General features: G+C 58.8%; 1 protein-coding gene across 2 annotated transcripts in view; it reads right to left on the bottom strand.

Moving 5' to 3' along the window:
* Positions 1–19699, bottom strand: part of ITGAV (integrin subunit alpha V) — an 84266-nt gene extending 64567 nt beyond the window's left edge. Inside the window, exons 1-2 of one of the 2 annotated variants that reach the window (XM_025460433.3) lie at positions 19486–19699; positions 10251–10381 (exon numbers count right to left, since the gene is read on the bottom strand). In XM_025460433.3, coding sequence (XP_025316218.1) covers positions 10251–10381; positions 19486–19676 — 322 coding nt within the window. In that variant the 5' untranslated portion in view covers positions 19677–19699. The remainder of the gene's footprint in view (positions 1–10250; positions 10382–19485) is intronic. The other variant, XM_025460434.3, reaches the window with a different exon arrangement.
* Between the last annotated feature and the right edge of the window lie 549 nt (positions 19700–20248).

Below are 20248 nucleotides of genomic sequence, written 5' to 3'. Positions count from 1 at the left end.
ACAATCAGGGTCATGAAATCAAGCCCCATTTGGGGCTCTGTGCCGGGCGTGGAGCCTCCTTAGGATTCTCTCTCTCCCTCTGCCTCTGCCCCCCTACCCGCAGCCCCTCTTGCACCCACACATGTGTGATTTCTCTCTCAAAATAAAAAAGTAAATGTCAAAAATTAAAAAAAATTCTGGGGGTGGGGGTGGGGGAGGGCATCAGGCTGGCTCAGTAGTCAGAGCACGCAACTCAAGGTCATCACCTTAAGCCCCACAATAGGCCTAGAGTTACTTAAAAAAAAAGAAAAGAAAAAAAAAACCACCTTAAAATACATTTATTTTGTATTAACCGGGGAAGAGAGACTGTTTTTGTCATTTTCACTTCCCGATCGGCAGTCGTGTCAGAGCGGTAGACACACCCGGGCACAACTGTGGAAGAGCCGGGGGAGGGCCAGGTCGGACACGGGCTTCGGGGCGGCCGGGCCAGCGCCTAAGCGCAGTGAGGTAGGCGCTGGGCAGCGCGGAGGCAGAGCGGCCAGGAGTCTTCCACATCCACGAATACAAGATGCGGAGGGTCGGGCGAACACCCCGCGGTGCCTCCGGGGCCCAGAGGGCGGCCCCCAGCCCAGCCGAGCCCGTGGGCAGCGGGGGGCAGCAGTGAGCGCCTGCTGGGGGCAGGCCCGGAGGGGCCCGCTTCTCGGGCCGCGGCCTCGGTCACAGACCGACCAGCTGTCCCACAGACCTGCAAATCACGCCAGAAAGCCCGTGTCGCCCCACAAGCTTCAGGCAGGGGCTCCGAGTTCCCCGCCCTCGGGGCAGGTCCCCAGTCCAATCTTTTTGGGAAAGACTCATCCCTGAGAAGAGTGGGCAGCCGTCAGGGTGTCGCCACACCTGCTCTACGGGCGGCGAGACCACACTGCAAGGACAGAATGCTCCCGAAGGTCACCACTGGTCACCGCCAGGGTTACAGCGCGAACGCAGATGTGAGCCACTTGACAACGTGTACGATCAGCTCCGTTTCTTTCGCTCCGGAGCCACTCGCCACGCTGCAGCTGTGCCCTGGCCTCCAGCGCCGCTGCCGCCTCCTCCACGAAATACCTCAGGGCGTCATCCCATGTGAGCCCCACAGAAAGTCTGCCTCAGGGGAATGGGCCCTGTTGATCTAACAAATGGGAAAATCGGACGCTGGCAAACCAGCCACTGGCCAGGGTCCTACGCAGCCAGGTGAGCCATGTCGTCTCCGTGGCTCTGCACCCCTCACGCTCACAGGACCAACACGGGAGCGGGGGAGGGAACAGCTCGCTGTCGCCGTAGAGTCGCTCGCAGTGTCGCCCCCGCCCGACAACAGATACAGAGAAGGGTAACGGAGAAACGTCCCTGTGCACAGAGCACCACGGCCTCACCCCCAGAACCTGTGACCGGGCCCCTCCACGGCAGAAGGAAGCTTCCAGCTGTGACCAGATGAAGGATCTTGAGGTGGAAGGTTACTCTGGGTTATCTGAGCAGTAGTCACAGGAGGGAGCAGACGACTTCGCGTCGGATGATGCAGGGTGACAAAAACCAGCGAAGCCACCACCGGCTTCTAGGATGGAAGGAGGAGCCGCGAGCCCAGGAAGTGGGTGGCCCCCAGCAGCTGGAAAAGGGCTGAAAACGGGTTCTTCCGTGGAGCCTCCAGAAGGAAGGCAGCACTGCCAAAACCCTGATTCGAGCCCAAATCACATTCTGGACATCTGCCCTCCAAACTGAAGATAATCAATCTGTGCCACTTCTAAGCCTCCAAGTTCAAAGTAACCTGCTATAACAAGAAGAAACTAACCCGGGAATGGAGACAAAACCAAGCAACATACGACATGCACTGGGCTACTCGAATATTCTCGATACTGTTTTCCATCCCAATACATTTTAGAATATTTTTACGTCCTAAAATACACTAGTCTTCAGTTAAAGTACCTGTTAATCTTAAGTCCTACTTTCCCACCTCCACATTCAGATAAGTTAACTATGCTTTTTTCATGCCGATCATCATCACATCTGGCAAACAAATTACACGCCAAGATAATGTTTTCATTCTCACTGAGTCCATAGTTGCTTAAGTTCCTATTATCCTGTCAATTGACGGAAAAATCCATTTCGGCCATTATGTGGGCCTTGGTTACAACCTACCAATGCTGTGCGGTCATTAGATCAAGGGGTTTTAAAATCCAAGAGGACAGCTACGATTTCAAAGCACGTTGACCTATTAGAGTCATTTTCCAAATAAGTAAACTAAGTCACTAGGCTTTCCCTTCGACATCCCAGCTCTGGCTCTGCTTACATCTAACATCACGGAAATCTGCAGGGAAAGGAAGAATGGAGAAGTCGCACAAAGGGACACAAGTAGAAATGCAATAAAGGTCGTGTTTAGAAGTTAGTAACGACAAAAAAAAAAAAAAAGATGGAAACCAGGAGTCAGTCGCCTGAAAGAAAAATAACACGTGCTTGAGAGCGGAGTTTCACGACTGCAGAAGACCAGAAATTTTAGACTGAGGTGTCCTTCTGCTCCTGCAGGCTTAGCGGGAAACACCCTTCAGAAATCACAGCAATTAAGCTTCCATCTCACACCGAACTTCCTACCCCATTAAACTTTTAATCACAGAACCCTCTATTTTCCCTTATCGTACAGTATTTTGAAGCTGAATCCGTGATGATCTCCAGTATTTCATCGCATGTACACGCTCCCGCTCAAAGTAACGACCAGTAAAATTGATTAATTCGGAGCTGAAAGCGTCATTTTCTCTGTGACGTTCATGTCGAATCTACGTGGTACGGAAAGGACCGAGGTGCATCCACGGAGCCCTAGACTCGTTTATCTCAACGCAGTGCTCCCTGGGGGTTGGGGTCAGTGACCCGGGTTTGGGTAGGCTGCTAGTGTACGGTACCTTTCTCAAATTCACTTAAGATGTTTCTTCTGCTTATTTCCACCTTCATTTCTTTCTTTCTTTAAAGATGTTATTTATTCACGAGAGACACACAGAGAGGCAGAGCCACAGGCCGAGGGAGACGCAGGCTGCCCGCGGGGAGCCCGATGCGGGACTCGATCCCGGGCCCGGGTCTCGGCCTGGCCCCCAGGCGCCCCGCCACATCACGCCAGGCCCGCGGTGCCCTCCTCGCTCACACTGTGTGGACGCGTGGTGCTCACACAGTCCGTGCCCACGGGTCACACGGAGTGACCTGTCACTGGCCGACCTGGGCGCGCGGTGCGTGTCCACCTGGGCCCCCTCCGCGCGGCCTTCCGGGGGCTCGGGCAGCTGCCACCTGCCTGCACGGCCTTCCCCACGGGCACCGCCTGACTCCCAAAGCCACGCATTCAGCCTTCTGGGGGCCGCACCGGCGCATCTGTGTCCCCTACGTGGAGGTACAGTGACGCAGATGCAGGCGTTTCCCAGACATTCTCGAAATCTTCCCTCCTCCCCCAGGACCCCAAGTCGTGCCTCGGGGAGGAAGGAGCAGTGCTAAGCATGCTCGGCTTCCTCAAGAGCTTCCTTAGCTTCTCAAACTCCACGTTAGGCCGCCTTGAAGTCAGCGCCTTGAAGTCAGCGCCGACTTCTTGCTTAGCTACTGGCAGCGTCCACGCCCGGAGCCAGCGCCGGGAACTCGGCCTCCGGGGTCTACACAGCCTGACGCCGGCCGTCACTGGCCAACACCAGCGGCGCAATCAGCCCCGATCACGTACGGATCAGTAATGGGCGCACCGCGTACCTGTAGACTGCTTTCTCCCTGTTACCTCATTCTCTGGCCCAAAAAGAGAAAGATGCACCCTCTTGCTCCCCTACGCTTCCTTCTTCTGAAGGGCACTCCAAGTTTTATTTCCGGACACAAGCTGGCGATCTCTCGTTCTTCCATTGGGCGACGTAAGCCGGGCTTCTCCCAACGGGCACGGGCACAGGCACGACACTCAGACTCAGCCCATCGGAAACCGCCACACGGCCCCGGATCCCTGCGGGGGACGCCGAGGCCAGCAGGCACGCAACCCTGCGCCCGGTGCCCCGCGGATGGTCGGCAACGCCAGCCGCGGTGGGACACGGGCCAGGGTTCCTCTGCGGCCTTCTCTGGCCCAGTTCTCAGAACACCAGGGAGTCGCCAATACCCTCCTAGTAAATTCCTGTTCAGCTAACGTTAGCCGAAGTCCGTTTTTATCACTTTTCACAAAGAACCCAACACCTACGTGGAAAATACACGCCTATGGCAGGTGCCTGTCCACGCACTAGCAGGCAACGGGAAGCAGGAACACATTCAGCCCCCGGCTTGGAGAGCTGGGTTAGCTGGAAAACAAGCCTATCATGACACCAGAAGGGAGGGAGGAGGGAGGAAGGAGGGATGGAGGATGGAGGGAGGGAGGAGGGATGGAGGATGGAGGGATGGAGGAGGGAGGGAGGGAGGGAGGGGGGAGGGATGGAGGAGGGAGGGAGGGGGGAGGGAGGGGAGAGGGAGGGGGGATGGAGGGACGGAGGGAGGGAGGGAGGGAGGAAGGCGGATGGAGGGAGGGAGGAGGGGGGGGGAGGAGGGGGGAGGGAGGATGGAGGGAGGAGGGAGGGAGGGAGGGATGGAGGGAGGGATGGAGGGGGATGGAGGGAGGGATGGAGGGAGGGAAGAAGGGAGGGAAGGAGGGAGGGAGGATGGAAGGAGTGAGGGGGGAGGGAGGAAGGAGGGATGGAGGAAGGAGGGAGGGAGGGATGGAACAACGTCCTAAATGGATTGCTCAGGACAAACCAAGAGCTGGTCTGTCCGTCTCCCGCAGGTCAGCGTCCACGCTCTGTCCTGGCTCGGGGGCCCGGGCTCGTGGAGGCCGTCACCTTGCGCATGGCCCCCGGTACGGGGCGGGCGGTGCCACCCACCCCAGCCTTCCTCTCGCATGTTACCGGCACAGAAGGCACAGGAGCGGACCTACCTTTGAAGGTTTCCCAGTTCTAGAAACGGGACACTGAAGAACCGTAATGTCTACGGCCTCGCATGAACCAGCACTAAGTCAAATAAAATGACTTTAGGGATAATGTTATTAAAAGCACAAGGCGAGAGCCCTTTCACGCACGAAGTCTCTTGTGCAGCCACAAACAACAAAGTAGCCCACCGGCCGCCTGACTGCGGTGCTTGAGGCCCTCCCGGGAACGCACCCCAGGAGGGCGAGGGCGCAGGGGACTTCCCCAGCAGCGCCCGAGGGCCCGTCCTCCTCTCAGGACCATCACAACAAATATAAAGGATGAGAAAAGAGCCACGGGAGCATCAGGAAGGTCAGGGAGAGGAGCAAATGTGACGGCTCAGGGGGCTGACACTGTTTATTCTAAAGATTTTATTTATTCATGAAAGATGCAAAAAGGCAGAGAGAGAAGCAGGCTCCATGCAGGGAGCCCGATGCGGGACTCGATCCTGGGACCCCGGGGTAACACCCTGGGCCGAGGGCAGGCGCTAAACCGCTGAGCCCCCCAGGCGTCCCCAAGGCAGAGACTTTAAAACCAGGGAGGAACGGTCACTGGGTCGGAAGGTCCAGTGATGCGAGGGGCCCACAGGATCCACCGAGCAGCAGCCACCGCGAGACGAGGTGGCTGGACCCGGGCACGAGGCCCTGGATGCGAAGGCAAAGGGAAGGATAATGACCAAGAGGAGATCGTGTCCAAGGGGAGGCTTCTCTGGTTCGTTTCTCAGGTAGAAACAAGTCAAATTTGTTTGAAAGTGAAAAAAAAAGGGCGGGGGACAAATGTAAAGCAGAGCCAGAGAGACAGGAAGGTCAGGGGAAGTGGAGGGAGCAGGTGCTGACGCAAAGCAGCTCTTATGTCCGGAGCCGCTGCCCTGTACCCAGCACCAAGCACCCAGCAGCGGGAACCCAGCACTCAGTACCCAGCACCAAGCACCCAGCAGCAGGCACCCAGCACTAAGTACCCAGCACCCAGCAAAGAGCACCCAGGACCGAGCACCCAGCGGCAGGCACCCAGCACCCAGCACCTCCCATGTCTGAACTCCCCCCGTGTGACACACACTCAGGTTTGAGGGGACGCGGCCCCAGGGACAAGGCAGGAACCTGCGCAAACGCCGAGCCCAGCCGGGGCCTCCTGAGGACGCCCTCACCCCCAGGGCTACGGTCTCCGTGGGCAGGTCCCCAGACGGCACAGGGCGGCCAGAAAGGCCACCGTGTCCCTTGAGAGGCCAGGAAAGATACAGACGCCTGTGGGGCAGGGAGGCCTCGGCGAGGCCGGGACGGCGGGGCGGCCTCGGGGAAGCCGTGTAGGCCGGGAGGGAGGGGCCTCCATCACAGGCATCGCTTCCTCGGTCAACACGCGGCCTCACGTGCTCCTCCTGGACACGCGGCACCTTGACGGGCTCTGCAGACGACCCCGGCCTCCCTCCTGCGTGGACGGGACTCTACACTGACGTCTTCGTTCCTGTGCTCTTGGCACTACAAGTCTTGGAACTTTCATGAACGATCACAGAAATATCACAGCGAGACAAAGGAATCGGACCGAGAACACGTCCCTGTGGACACGTCCCCGAAGACCTTGGTCCCTAACCGGAACGGGCTGCTCCAGGCCCCGGTCCCCTCGGTGGCCGGCTGCGGGCCTGCTCCAGGCCTGGGCTCGGCGGGGGCCCGCTCACCGCACCGCACAGAGCACGCACCCTCACGGGCAGGCGTTGACCGCACAGGGGACCCCACGCGGCGACGCGCCTACTCTGGGGGAGCAGTAAAGCAACGAGGGGACAGGGCACAGGGCAAACGGCAACGGCGACTACCAGCCAGACGGGCAGGAGGAGATAAGAGACTGGCCAGGCGGCGGCAAAGCATGTGCCCCGCGGGCGCCCCAACGTGAGGCCACAGCGCGGGAGACAGAAGCTACCAGCGGGCCGGGAGCAGGGTCCCAGCGGCCACCGGGGTCCATGCGTGGCCTTCCAGCGCCCCAGCCTCCCGCGGCCCTGCCCTCCGCGCGGGGCGCCCTGGGGCTGTGGTGCCCTCCCGGGCCAGCTGTCCCCGGCAGGGCGACGGCTCCTGGCCTGCGGCTCTCCCCACCGAGCCCTCCACCCGGCCCCACTAAGCGCTCCCTCTCCAACCCCCTCAGGCCCCACGAGGCCTCGCACACATCTCTTCGTGAACGGTCCCTTTCCTAAAAGCCCCTGGCGCTGCCCCGATGTAAGCTGTGTCACCTGTTCCCTGGCAGCGCCCTGCGAGCCCAGGAGTCCAGGCAACAATCCAGGGGGAGCAACGGTGGCGTGGACCAGGGCGACAAGCAGCAGTCAGGTGTCCATTTGCTGACAGATACGAGCTCAGGCATAAATCCAGATGTGGGCCCAAGAACCCAAGGGGTGGGAGGCCATCAAGGAAGATTGATTTCTTAAAAAATCACAAATCGACGGAAAATGTGCACAAATGCATTAAAAGTGGCATGCAAGGAAAGGGATACCGTGGCTTGCAAACACAGGCAAAGGTGCAGGCTCTTACCGTTAAAGGAACGCAAATTAATACGACCACATAGCACGATGCGACATATATGACACATGATATTTAAAATAACACGCGAGGGGATCCCCAGGTGGCTCAGCGGTTAGCGCCTGCCTTCAGCCCGGGGTGTGATCCTGGAGACCCGGGGTCGAGTCCCCCGTCGGGCTCCCTGCGTGGAGCCTGCTTCTCCCTCTGCCTGTGTCTCTGCCTCTCTATGTCTATCATGAATAAATAAATAAAATCTTAAAAAAAAAAAAAAGGATATACACGTGTGTAGGGATAAGAAAATTCTAGAAACATCTGCACAACTGCTCGCAGCGAGTGCCTCTGCGCAGCCTGAGGTCACAGACTCCTGATGTGCGTACAGACCCTCTGTGGACCGCTGGAGACTTTCCGACCAAGCACACGTGGTATCTCCTCAACAAACAAAATAGCACCTGAAGGTCGAGCTCAAGGACAGCAGCGGACCACCTCATGCTGCATGCAGACCTGGGCGCCGAGCCCGGGAACGTTCCTGAGCGGGACGACCCACCAACACTGACCTACGGTTCCACGTCACTGTCGTTTCTAGTTTGTGAGAAAAACCTAAAAGCCCTGACGGTGGTCAGCGTGGCGAGGCCCCGGGCCTCCTCGGTGCAGGGACGGAGCCAGCCTGCGCGCCCTGGGCACCTCCCGAGCACCAGCCACACGGGGACGGTGGCGACGGGCTGTGCGCGGCTGGCTTCGGATGGCAAAGGCCAAGCACGACCCGACTTTCTACCACGAGTCAGGTTAGTGCCGGACCGCCGGGCGGGCACAGGTCAGGACGCCGGGCACGGTCCACGCCGCGACTCCTGGGCCGTGGCCACCCCTCGCAGAACCGACGCCGCTGGGAGCTGGCGGGACGCGACGATCCGGGGGGGACCGGTGACCTCCAGGCTTGCCCTAAATAGTCCGTCAAAGCCCCGTGAACCCAAATCCGTCACAAAAATTTGGAAAGACTCTTTCGCCAGAACAATGCTGCGTTCTTTCTTTCGGGAATTCTCCTAAGTTCTCACAAACGTGGGCAGACACGCATGCAGCCGCGGACGGGGCCACACGCGCGTCCCCTCGTGGACTCAAAGTCAAGCCCCTTAGGTCTTCTGATCCGGCTCACGGGAGCCCTCTGCGCCCCACAACTCGGACCCACACAACATTCCCCGCAGGTAAGGCCCGACGGTCACCCAAGCCACAACGCAGGGCTCACTCGATAAACCTAGGCCTAGAAGCTTCCTCCCTTCAGCCCTCCCCCGCCCCCGGGGCAGGACAGACCCCTCGACGGGCACTGGCAGCGCGGCCCAAGGCTTAGATTAATTCACCACCGGGGACGTGATCTACCACAAAAACACCGCGGCAGATTTTCCCCGGATTTTCCCCGGATTTCTACAGACTGGCACGAGGAGGCGGAAATGGAAGCCGTCCCAAACGGAGAGCACAATGGATTGCTGAGGCTTTTATGCAGCACAAAGCTGCGGGGAGAAAGGAACAGGAGCCTTTTGTTCTCATGGAACTTTCCCCGGGGATCTGAGCTGCTCATATACATTGTGTTTATTAAGTAGTTCTGTTTAAGTTAAAAGTTGTTTCAAAAATTACACGATCACGGGGCACCTGGGGGGGCTCAGCGGTGGAGCATCCGCCATGGGGTCGGCCCAGGGCGTGACCCCGGGTCAGGGGATTGAGTCCCGCATCGGGCTCCCTGCGTGGAGCCTGCTTCTCCCTCTGCCTGTGTCTCTCTCTCTCTCTCTCTCTCTGTGTGACTATCATAAATAAATAAAAATTAAAAAAAATAAAAATAAAAATAAAAAAATAAAAAATTACATGGTATCAAAAAAATATCAAATGGGGGGAATGAAGGGATTCAGGACAGCCCCCCCCCCACCCACCAAATTACCACTTTGGCATATGGATTATTTTGAGATCCTGCAGGCCGAAGAAAAACGTTTATTCTTCCCTTAACCACACCGAGGCAGCTAAATTGAGGGTCTTTCCCAGAATAACAGTTATTAACAGAAATAAGTTTTAGCTGAGTGACCCATCTCTAGGGTAGGGCAAACATCTAATTATCTAACATCTGCTCTTTTTTTTTTTTTTTTTTTTTTAGGGTGTGATTTGTTTGAGAGAGAGACAGAGAGCACGAGCATGAGGAGCGGGGAGGGGCAGAGAGAGAGGGAGAAGCAGAGTCCCCAGCTCTGGGCCGGACCCCAGGACCCTGGGTCACGACCTCAGCCGACTGAGCCACCCGGCACCTCAAACATCTGCTTGTCATATGACCCCATGAAGCGCGTTCCTTTTCCCTGAAACCCCAGACCCTCAGCCCCTTTCTCCTTGGCTCACACGGAGCATCTTTGGAATCTCCACGTCTCCGTGGTTTCCCGGTGTCTACACCTATTAAACCTGATGCTCGGGGGATCCCTGGGGGGCTCGGCGGTTTGGCGCCTGCCTTTGGCCCAGGGTGCGATCCTGGAGACCCGGGATCGAATCCCACGTCGGGCTCCCAGCATGGAGCCTGCTTCTCCCTCTGCCTGTGTCTCTGCCTCTCTCTCTCTCTCTCTCTCTATGTCTATCATAAATAAATAAAAATAAATAGATCTTTAAAAAAAAAAAAAAACCTGATGCTCTCTTGTTAATCGGTCTCAGATCAGTTTGATTCTTACCAGCCAGAAGGATCTTCGGAGGAGACAAGCATTCTTGCTCCCCACACCCCCGCGACCAACAGGACGGAAGGGAAGAAGGGGGAAAATATCAACTAATATAAATTGAGGAACGGGACCGGCGCTCCGACCTTTACCTGTTGCGTCAAATTCAATTGGCTGGCACCCGCGGTGAGCAGACCAGTCACACTTGAGGACTTGTCCTCCTTCCACAATCCCAGGCTGGGTGGTGTTCGCTTTGGGCGCTCCCACCAGGAGAAACATCCTGCTAAAAGACAAGACGGAAGAGGAGACTTTAAAATGATGCAAAAGCAAAAACATAAAAAATAAGAAAACTAAATGATGCAAAAGCATAAACGACGACGTATGACCTGCGGCGGGTCATCACTCTCTCGCTTTATCCGCGGCGATGTTTGAGGCGCGGGCCAGAGGGCACACTCCGAATATGAACCGTTCGCCGCGTGTCAATCACATCTCAAAAAGGCTGTAAAAACTACGCTGGCCAGGGTCCGGGGCCTGGCGCTGTGACGCTCGGTTTCGTATTTTGCGTTTTGCGGAGGTTTTTGTTCGCTGGTCTGTGTCTGTCGCCTGCTGTGGACTTCCTAGATCTCGCATGCCAACTCAAAAGATGCACACGTACCTGGTTCTAAAGTACAGGGATGCTAAACCTGAACGTTTCTCCTTTGGGGCAACTTGTCTTGTTTCAGAACCATTACGTCCCATTTTAAGCGACTAACAGATTTCTCTCTTCAGAGGGCTAATGTCATCAACCCCCAGCCAAACCCCCAGCATCGGTCTTCGACCTCTCATCAGAATAAAACGAGCAGAAGACAAAATAATCAAGTTTTTAAGCAAAAGAGACTTTTTCCCTCAGGCTTTGTTTTTCCTGTTCATTCAGAAGAAAGAAGCGGCTCGAGTGTGTCCCGCACAGAGGCGCAGAGCGCAGCGCTGGGCACCGGAGACCCAAGGCGAGCAGCGCAGCCTGGTTCCTGCCTCGGAGGGGTCGCCTGCTGACCCGGAAAATCAGGCTCGCTTCCCGGGCCGCGGAGGAAACCACGACCGCTGGCAGAGGGTGTTGGGAAATAGGGACAGGAAGTCCTCTTTGCACAAGGAAGCGAGCTGTGAGGAACGGAGGGGAAAGGCCTCCCCGGGTCAGGGGAAATCGCAGGAGGTTTGCCCTGTAAAGAATGCACAGCGGTCTCGGTTACATGAAGTAGCACGGGCGCCTCCATCTCAGGAAACGGAGGGACACACGGGGCTGGAGGGGGACCTCGGGGGTTGGCGTGCCGGGGGCGGGGGAGCAGGTGCAGGAGCTCGGCCCCCAGGAGCCTCCAGGAAGGAGGCTCAGCGGAGGCCAGGAAGCCCGCTGAGCGCGACGGGACGAACGTGGGAGCTCGCGGCGCTCCACGGGGGGCCCTGGGCCACGGTAATAAGGTCCGTGGGAAGCCTTGGAGGTTTTTTTTTTTTTTTTAAGCAGAAGAATGACACAATCCAATAAAGAAAAGTAGATGTGGTGCCTTTGGGGGATCAGATCAAGGAGGGAGGGGAGCAAAGTGGAACAAGGAGAGCGAGAGACGGTGGGCGGCTGGGAGGGCGGCGGGTCACCGCAGGTCACCACGGGTCGCCACAGGCGGGGGCGAAGACCGAGAAACGCCAGCGGCCTTTCATTCGGGGGCGCACGGGGCGGGAGAAGCGGCCACTGCACCTGAGGGGCCCCGGGAGCGGGGAGGCAGGCGGCGGCGGTGCTCACGGGACGAGCAGGGGCTGCACGCTGGCCCGGGACACCTGCGCGGCTCCCCGGGTGTCCTGGAGGTCGGTGCTGAGCCCAGGTGGGTCCAGAGGGGCGCCGAGGGGCCTCGGAGAGAGGAGGGCCCAGGAGCGAGCCCCGAGGAGCCAGGGCACTCGGGTCGGACAGGGCGTGTGAAACACAGGTGGGAGCGAGGGAAACACCGAGGTCTGAGGGCGCCGGCGCAGTCGGAGGCACGAGGCCTGCAGCAAACGCCGGCCCGTTATTTCGTTTCCCTGTTAAACACCTGGTCGCTTACGTCCTCGCAAAGGACAGTCTTCGGTGCCTTTCACGGGTCTGCACAGTCGTGAGCGGCCCCGCTCTGGAGCGTGGAAGGCCCCCCTGAGCTCCTGCACCCCGTCTGCGCTGCACGCGTCCTGCGTGGCACCTGCCGAGTCGCTCCAGAGCCGGCCGCCCGGACGGCCGCCTGACCGGGTCCCGCTTCCCGGGGTTGATCGCAAGACCCCGGCTCGCGGGCAAGGCTCCCAGGCAGACCCCGGCTCGCGGGCAAGGCTCCCAGGCAGAGCACCGCCTGCTGCGCGAGCGGCCCGCGGCCCTATTCGGCATCAGCGCGACACCCGGGCCGGCGCCCTCTGCTCGAGCTCGAGGCCGACTCGTTTTCCTTCAGGGGGACGAACCCCCCGGCTCTGAGCAGGAGGGCCCCAACCCACGGACAGGGGCACGAAGCTCCTGGCAGCTCCTCCGGGACAGCGGCCACCGCGTTACTCAGGTACATACGCACATGCGTGTAGGCACATACGTGTATATACACAATTTTCCACTTCAAGTCAAAACTTTGGCCCCCGAAATCACACTGCTTCCCCCTCCATCCGGATGAAGTGATTTTTGCGTGCACGACAGAGAAGAGAGGATCTCGGACTCCGAGGCGCACCCTCCAAGGTCTACACCTGAAAAGGCCCCGGATCCGTTCCTGCAACAGTCCTAAGACGCGCAACAGGAGCCCAGGTCCACACGGGATCCCCGCGCTGCGGATCACAGCTGGGGTCCCGGTGAGGACGGGTCGCCTCTGGGGCCGTGGCTCGCAGCAACCCCACGGGACAGCTTGCAGGGGCTTTTGGAGCCCGCCCTCCTGCGCAGCGGCCAACGGCTTCCTTCAAAGCAGGGCGACTCGATTCATCTTCGCCGACATAAGCAGCGTTCAAGGAAAGTCACTTAAGTTGACAGGTAAAAAAAAAAAAAAAAAAAAAAGATGGGATCCCTGGGTGGCACAGCGGTTTGGCGCCTGCCTTTGGCCCAGGGCGCGATCCTGGAGACCCGGGATCGAATCCCACATCGGGCTTCCGGTGCATGGAGCCTGCTTCTCCCTCTGCCTATGTCTCTGCCTCTCTCTCTCTCTCTCTCTCTCTCTCTGTGACTATCATAAATAAATAAAAAAAAAAAAATTAAAAAAAATTTTAAAAAAAGGACAAAAAAAAAGACAAAAAATAAATAAAAATTAAAAAATAAATAAAAATTGACAGGTAAAGGGCAGTCCGGGTGGCTCAGCGGTTTAGCGCCGCCTTCAGCCCACTGTGTAATCCTGGGGTCCCGGGATCAAGTCCCACGTCGGGCTCCCTGCATGGAGCCTGCTTCTCCTTCTGCCTGTGTCTCTGCCTCTCTGTGTTTTCATGAATAAATAAATAAAATCTTTTAAAAAGGGGGAGGGCCTTCTTTTTCCCGCTTCCTCAAAAGACCACTAATTAACTAAAATGCAAGATCTCAACAGACCAAAAAAAAAAAAAAAAAAAAAAAGGAAGAAGAGCACCAAACAGGGAACTTGCAACATTTGCTGACACCAGTGAGGAGCTGCAGAAGGAAAGGGGGGGGGGGAGTGGAGACTTGCAGAGATTTATTTCACTGCCGAGCGGTGAACACGTGACGCTGGGCAACTCGGGCCCGCAAGCCTGCAGCCTTCTCCGGACTCAGTCCCTCTCCCTCCAAACCGTGGACCCGAGAACGGCATCAGGATCCCCATCCTCACCATCCTCCTCAAGTGAGACATTTCCATTACCTGCCCTCGACCTGATGGTCTACGCACACGAGCGCACTGTTGAGGGACATCACGCCAATAAACTCTACAAGCTAAAGGGCTGGGGGCGGAGGGGTGTAGCAGAAAGAGGTAGAGGGAGGGGGCGGAGGGTGGAAAAGCAGGAGGGGAGAGAGGACAGAAAGGGGAGACGGGGATGGGGGAAGGAAGAGGACGGACCGAGACGACCCGGAGGGCGCCCGCGGGCCCGTCCCAGCAAGGTGTGCTTTCTGGAAGGGCAGGTGCTTCGGAGCGTGACCTCACGGCCAAGGGGACGCAACCAAACAACGGCCAGGGCGTTTTTTAAAACCGTCCAAATGAACCAAGTTATTTGGCTGCTTTGGGCACCGACTCCTCCAACATAAAGCAGGTTTTGTGCAGTTGGCGGACCATGGGCTGAGCAATGAATGAGCCTCCAGCAACGTCAACCTTTGAAAAACTATCACATACATCTGTAGAACACAGCGTGTTTACGCAGCACCAGCAGGTTTCCTTGGCTCTAATTCCAGTCTCAGGTTCGCTTTTCATTAAAAAAAAAAAAAAAAAATGAATGCCACAAAGTCAACAGTTCTATGATATAGAACAGGCACGGTAACCGTGACCTCTGCACGTTCTCTCTTTTCGAACGTCTTATAAAGCTCGGGCGTCATCAGGCGTAAGGCACGTGGACGAGAAGGCCGTAGCGTGCACCTGCCGGTCACTCACGGTAAGAGCCAAGGGCCACAGGGCCAGGGCCCCGGGGCGCGGGAATGAGCTGGAGTCACTGCCCTGGAGGTGGCCGGGGCGGAAACAGCGCACAATGGCCGGGAGCTCGCGGGCCTCAGTGGGCCTCAGTGGGCCTCGGTGGGCATCAGCGGGCCTCAGTGGGCATCGGCGGACACGGCAGGCCTCGGTGGGCATCGGCAGGCCCGGCGGGCCTCGGTGGGCATCGGCGGGCCTCAGTGGGCCTCGGTGGGCATCAGTGGGCCTCAGTGGGCATCGGCGGACACAGCGGGCCTCGGTGGGCCCGGGAGGCCGCGGGCAGTGTCAGGAGGCATCAGAGAAGACGAGACCCACGAGATGCTTCAGAGAGATGCAGCCGCAGGGCCCGCAGCTCGGAGGCCCGATGAGGCCCCGCGGAAGGAAGGGGGCCCACGGCGAAGTGGGGCGCAGAGGGGAACGCAAGGCCCGGGGACGAGGGAAACTTCTGGGACCTTCTGTCCTGTGACTAATCGCTGACGAGGATCGGGGGAGCACAGCAGAGGCCCAGAGAAACAGAAGACGAGAGGGAGGACGGCGCAACTACTCCCCGGGCGACCGAGAGCAGGCGCTAGCGGCGCAGGGCCCCAGCCGGTGCCGGAGCCGCGGCGGGCAGTCGGCCGGGCGGGCAGGAGCGGGCCGCGGGCCTGAGGCGCAGCGCTAGCTTCCGGCGGAGCCGCTGCCAGGGCGGCTGGGCATGGGTCATGGAGAGCCCCGCGGGTGCCGAGCGGGGGGGGGGGGGGGGGGGGGGGTCCCCGACTGTCCTGCCAGGCCCCCGGCGGCCTGGCCGCGCCCACCCCCTTGTCCCCGCTCAAGGGAGCACAAATAAACTGCAAATAAAGCTCCACTAGCACCTGTTTTTCTAAAGAATTCATTTTAAAAAAAATAAAATTAAATTAAAAAATAAAAGTTTCATCTATTTATTAGAGCAGGAGAGCGGGGGCGGGGGGGGGGAGCAGAGGGACGAGAGCCGCCGCCTGGCCTCCGGGCTGCAGCCCCCGAGACCCCACCGGAGCAGGAACCAGGAGTGGGTGCTCCAGGGACGCGCCCGGGGGTTACCTAACCCCGTGGCGGGGGAGACGGGGGCGGAGGGGGGGGCAAGAATCCCAACCGGGCGCTGCTGGTCAGGGGGGAGAAGATGCAGATGTAAAACGAGACCGCGAGAACTCGCGTGTGAAGAACGAACAAGAAAATCGCCCCAGTACTTTCTTCCTAAAAATTTAAAACTTGAATAGGAAAATTAAATGGAACTTGAATTCCATGCCCTGTCTTGGATCCCGCCCTGCCTCCCACCCCACACCAATCCACCCTAACAAACAAGGCCTGAAAATCCCTGTGGCCTCAGTGACCTTAATCCTAATACAGAGCTGATCCGTCCCTGCTCCCCCCAGGGCTTTGCGCTCCAGAGCCAAGTGTGTGAGTAAAAGGGACCGTGAGTTTCGGGAGAGCGCGGCACGGCACGCCAACGAGACGGCGCTCGCAATTAAAGCGAGGGCGCAATTTTTAATTTCTCCAATTATTCCCCATAAGAAAAACGTTGACTTCACTTCATGGCCTATATGTGATCTTTAAATTCTATGTAAGTTTGGCAATCTAGTCATCGGAAATCAATGTATACAAGAAAAAAAAAATTATGGGACGCTTAGTTTTCAGAATTTTTAAATCGCAATTTTTGTGACTTTTCATTTTAAACCTAGGACTGGAGGAATTTCCTTGAGGAATCCCCTTAATGTTTTTCCTTAGTAATTCACTTTCTGTTTTCTTTAATAAGCAGTGATTCAGGGGCACCTGGGGGGGGCTCAGTGGTTCAGCACCTGCCTCCGGCCCAGGCGCGATCCTGGGGTCCCGGGATCGAGTCCCGCATCGGGCTCCCTGCAGGGAGCCTACTTCTCCCTCTGCCTGTGTCTCTGCCTCTCTTTCTGGGTCTCTCAGGAATAAATAAATAAAAAAATTTTTAAAGAAACACACACAAAAAGAAACAGTGATTCTTTACTTTTCACAACAATATGGAAATAATATCGATTTTTTTGAACAAAAATGAACCTAAGATAATACCTGTGGGAACTTAAATTTTTTAAAGATTTTATCTTATCTTAGAAAAAGTTGGCATGCAAGCAAGCAGGGGGAGGGGAAAAGGAAAGGGAGAGAGCGAATCCCAAGCAGAGTCCCGCACCGAGCACGGGGCCCGACAGAGCGCTGGATTTCACAACCCGGAGATGACGGCAGGAGCAGGAAGCCAGAGCCAGGGCGCTCGGGATACAGGCGCCCCAACGGGCACCAAGGAAAATGAGAGGCCATAGAAGTCTTCGTTACTGTTGCTCCTCATTAATCCAGGAATTCTTCCTTCGGAAGAAAGGAATCTTTTTTTTTTTCTTAAGATTTTATTTATTTATTCATGAAACAGAGAGAGAGCGAGGCAGGGACACAGGCAGAGGGAGAAGCAGGCCCTGCGCAGGGAGCCCGACGCAGCACTCGATCCCAGGACCCCGGGGTCACGCCCTGGGCCGAAGGCAGGCGCTAAACCGCTGAGCCACTCGGGCTGCCCAAGAAAAAAACCTTTAATTAGCAAATACTTTTTTTATGATGTGGATATTTTTTCTTTTAGAAGTTTATCATCACACCAAATAACAGCAACAATAAACGCAGCTGCTAATATAAATGGATGCATCCTCAGTGCTTAAGTTTAAAAGTATCTTTTACAAAATTAAGCATAATTTTACATGAATCTTTGCTAAAATCTGAAAAGCTCAGTAAGCAGAAGTCTTTGTTTAAATGTAAAAAAAAATCTTCAAGATTGATGTGTATTTTTTTAAGGTAGGCTACATCTAGAGCTCAGCTGTCCATCAGTTACAAAGTCATGGGTAAACGTTTCAAAATATTCTATGGGATCAAACCAAGTTCAAGATCACCTTACCCCTGAAGGCCACCCGGAGGTCATGAAACCTGTCGGTTCCTAATATATTCAAGGACCAGAGCGACTAGTCAAAGATCAGGCATCCAGCCTTGTAATCAAAAACAGCACAGGGCAGCCTGGGTGGCTCAACGGTTTGGCGCCTGCCTTTGGCCCAGGGCCTGATCCTGGAGACCCAGGATCGAGTCCCACGTCGGGCTCCCTGCATGGAGCCTACTTCTCCCTCTGCCTGTGTCTCTGCCTCTCTCTCTCTCTCTCGTGTCACTCATGAATAAATAAGTAAAAAAAACAAAAAAAACCAGCACACATCTCACCAACAGTGCAACACTACTGCGTTTTCCTTAGCGACCACACTTGACCTTTATCGTGTCCTTATCTTTACCCTGCTGAGCCCAGAGGGCTGCCCAGGATCACTCCCACCATTTGCAAAACATTCCATCCACTAGAGCATGTAAGTGCTAACTCTTGCTAATTTAAGTACCGACTCTTGATGAAACACAAAGCGTATTTTCAAACCTGTAGAATTCCTGCACAAAGTACACGTAAGGGGGCCTGTACCACGCGGGCACACACCTAAAAACAGCTGGAAACACACAGGCTTTCAGGTACCAGGTAAGGCTGACAAAAATGATCAAATCGAACGAGAAGGCTCAAAAATGCTGCCCAAGTTGATTGTTTTTTCCCCCCGTTCTGGAACATGTGCGCTCAACGGAAAGCCCTGAGAATGGGGACAACAAACAAAAAAACTGAGCTCGCTACAGAAAACAAGGTCTGGTTTCCAGTAACCGCTTCCAGCCTCCTCCCTGGTGCGGGGGTCGGCACCGAAACCGAAGGACGATGCACAACAACAGGCCCGACAAAGTGCTTCGATCCTCCTCAAATCGGGCAGGAACGGGTCGGGGGCCGGTGCCCGGCGCGCGCTGAGCATCCAGGCATCCGCCCTCCTCCCCGGAAAAGCGCCGCCTCCACCGGGCGCGGGGAAGGAGGCGGGACTCGGCACCACCGAGGCCGGAGCAGCTTTGCGGGTGGAGGTGCAGACCTCGCGGGGCGGCCACGGGCAGGGACCGGTGTTCCCCGGGCTCCGGGGGGGGGGGGGGGTGACGTCAGCGCCCGCCAGTGGGGACCAGGTGGGGGCCAGGTGGGGGCCAGGTGGGGGCCAGCGCGGCTCCAGGACGGAGCTGAAGTCTCAGCCCCGCAGGGTCCCGGCGACCCCCCGCGACGACCCCAACCACGAATCACTATAAAGAACACCTGGCACATTCCCTTCGTCGGCTCAGCCCCCCCCCCAGGTGTGCAAAGGTCCCAGGTCCCGGGGCAGAGAAGGTACTACGCCAGGTGGGGGGTTGGACGGGAGGGGAGTGGGGGTGGGGGCTCGGAGGTGGGGGGTGCTGGGGGCTGGAGGTGGGGGGTGCTGGGGGAATGGGAGGGCGTAGGGGGATGGAGGTGGGGGGAGGGGCGGGGGGGACGGGAGGGGAGTGGGGGTGGGGGGGAGGAGGTGGGGGGCTGGGACGGGAGGGGAGGGGCAGGGGCTGGAGGTAGGGGGAGGAGGTGGAGGAACGGAGCGGGAGTGGAGGTGGGGGGCTCGGACGGGACGGGAAGGGGCTGGAGGCGGGGCCCGTTCGCGGGCACAGGGGTGCAGGCGCGGGGCGCCCCGAGCGGCGGGGCGGAGGGAGGCGGGCCGGGCCGCACCTGGACCCGCACCTGGACCGCACCCGGACCCGCACCCGCACCCGGACCCGCACCCGGACCCGCACCCGCGCCCCAGGTCGGGCCGCAGCGGAGGCGGCGCGGGGTCCCGCGGGCCCGGGCCCGGGTGGCTGCAGCCGTGGGCGCGGAGGGGCGCGGAGGGGCGCGGCCGGAGGGGGGGCGGACGGACGGACGGACGGACCGCGGGCCCCGGCGGCCACTCACGAGGACGCGCTGGGCACGAAGAAGTCGACGGCGAAGCCGAAGTAGCTGCCGCGGGGCCCGGCGAACTCGGCGGCGCCGTCCGCGTCCAGGTTGAAGGCGCGGCCCGGGCGCGGCAGGAGGCCGAGCGGCAGCAGCAGCAGCAGCGGCAGCGGCAGCGGCAGCGGCGGGCGGGGGCGCGGCGGCCGGGACATGGCCCCAGGGGAGCGCGCGGGGCCCGAGGCCGGACGCCCTCCCGGGGCGCGGGGCGGGCGGCGGGGCGGGCGGCGGGGCGGGCGGGGACTGCGGCGTCGGGCCCGCCGGCCTCCCGCTCGGCCGCTCGGCGTCTGGGCTCCGGCTCCCGACTGCGCGGGGCGGGGGGCGCCGGGCGGGCCTCGGGGCGCGGGCGGGGAGGGCCGGGGAGGGCCGGGGCGGGAGGGCAGGGGAGGGCCGGCCCGGGCGACGCGAAGGACGGGGCGCAGGGAGGGGGCGGGGGGAGGGCGGGGCCCGAGCAAGGCCGGGGGGGAGGGCTGGGGGAGGGGAGGGAGGGGAGGGGAGGGGAGGGCCGGCGCGGGGGGCGGGCGCTCGGGCCAGGAGGCGCCGGGAGGCGGGGCGGGGCCTGAGCGCGGCGGGCGGGGAGGGCTGGGGACGGGAGGGCCGGCGGGCAGGGGCAGGGGGAGGGGCTGGGAGGCGGAGGGCAGGGGGCGGGGGGAGGGGAGGGGAGGGGAGGGCCGGCGCGGAGGACGCGAAGGACGGGGCGCTCCGGCCCCGGGGCGCAGGGAGGGGG

The sequence above is a fragment of the Canis lupus genome, chromosome 36 (genome assembly GCF_003254725.2).
Source record: "Canis lupus dingo isolate Sandy chromosome 36, ASM325472v2, whole genome shotgun sequence".
Classification (NCBI taxonomy): domain Eukaryota; kingdom Metazoa; phylum Chordata; class Mammalia; order Carnivora; family Canidae; genus Canis; species Canis lupus.
This window is presented reverse-complemented; position numbering and strand designations above follow the sequence as displayed.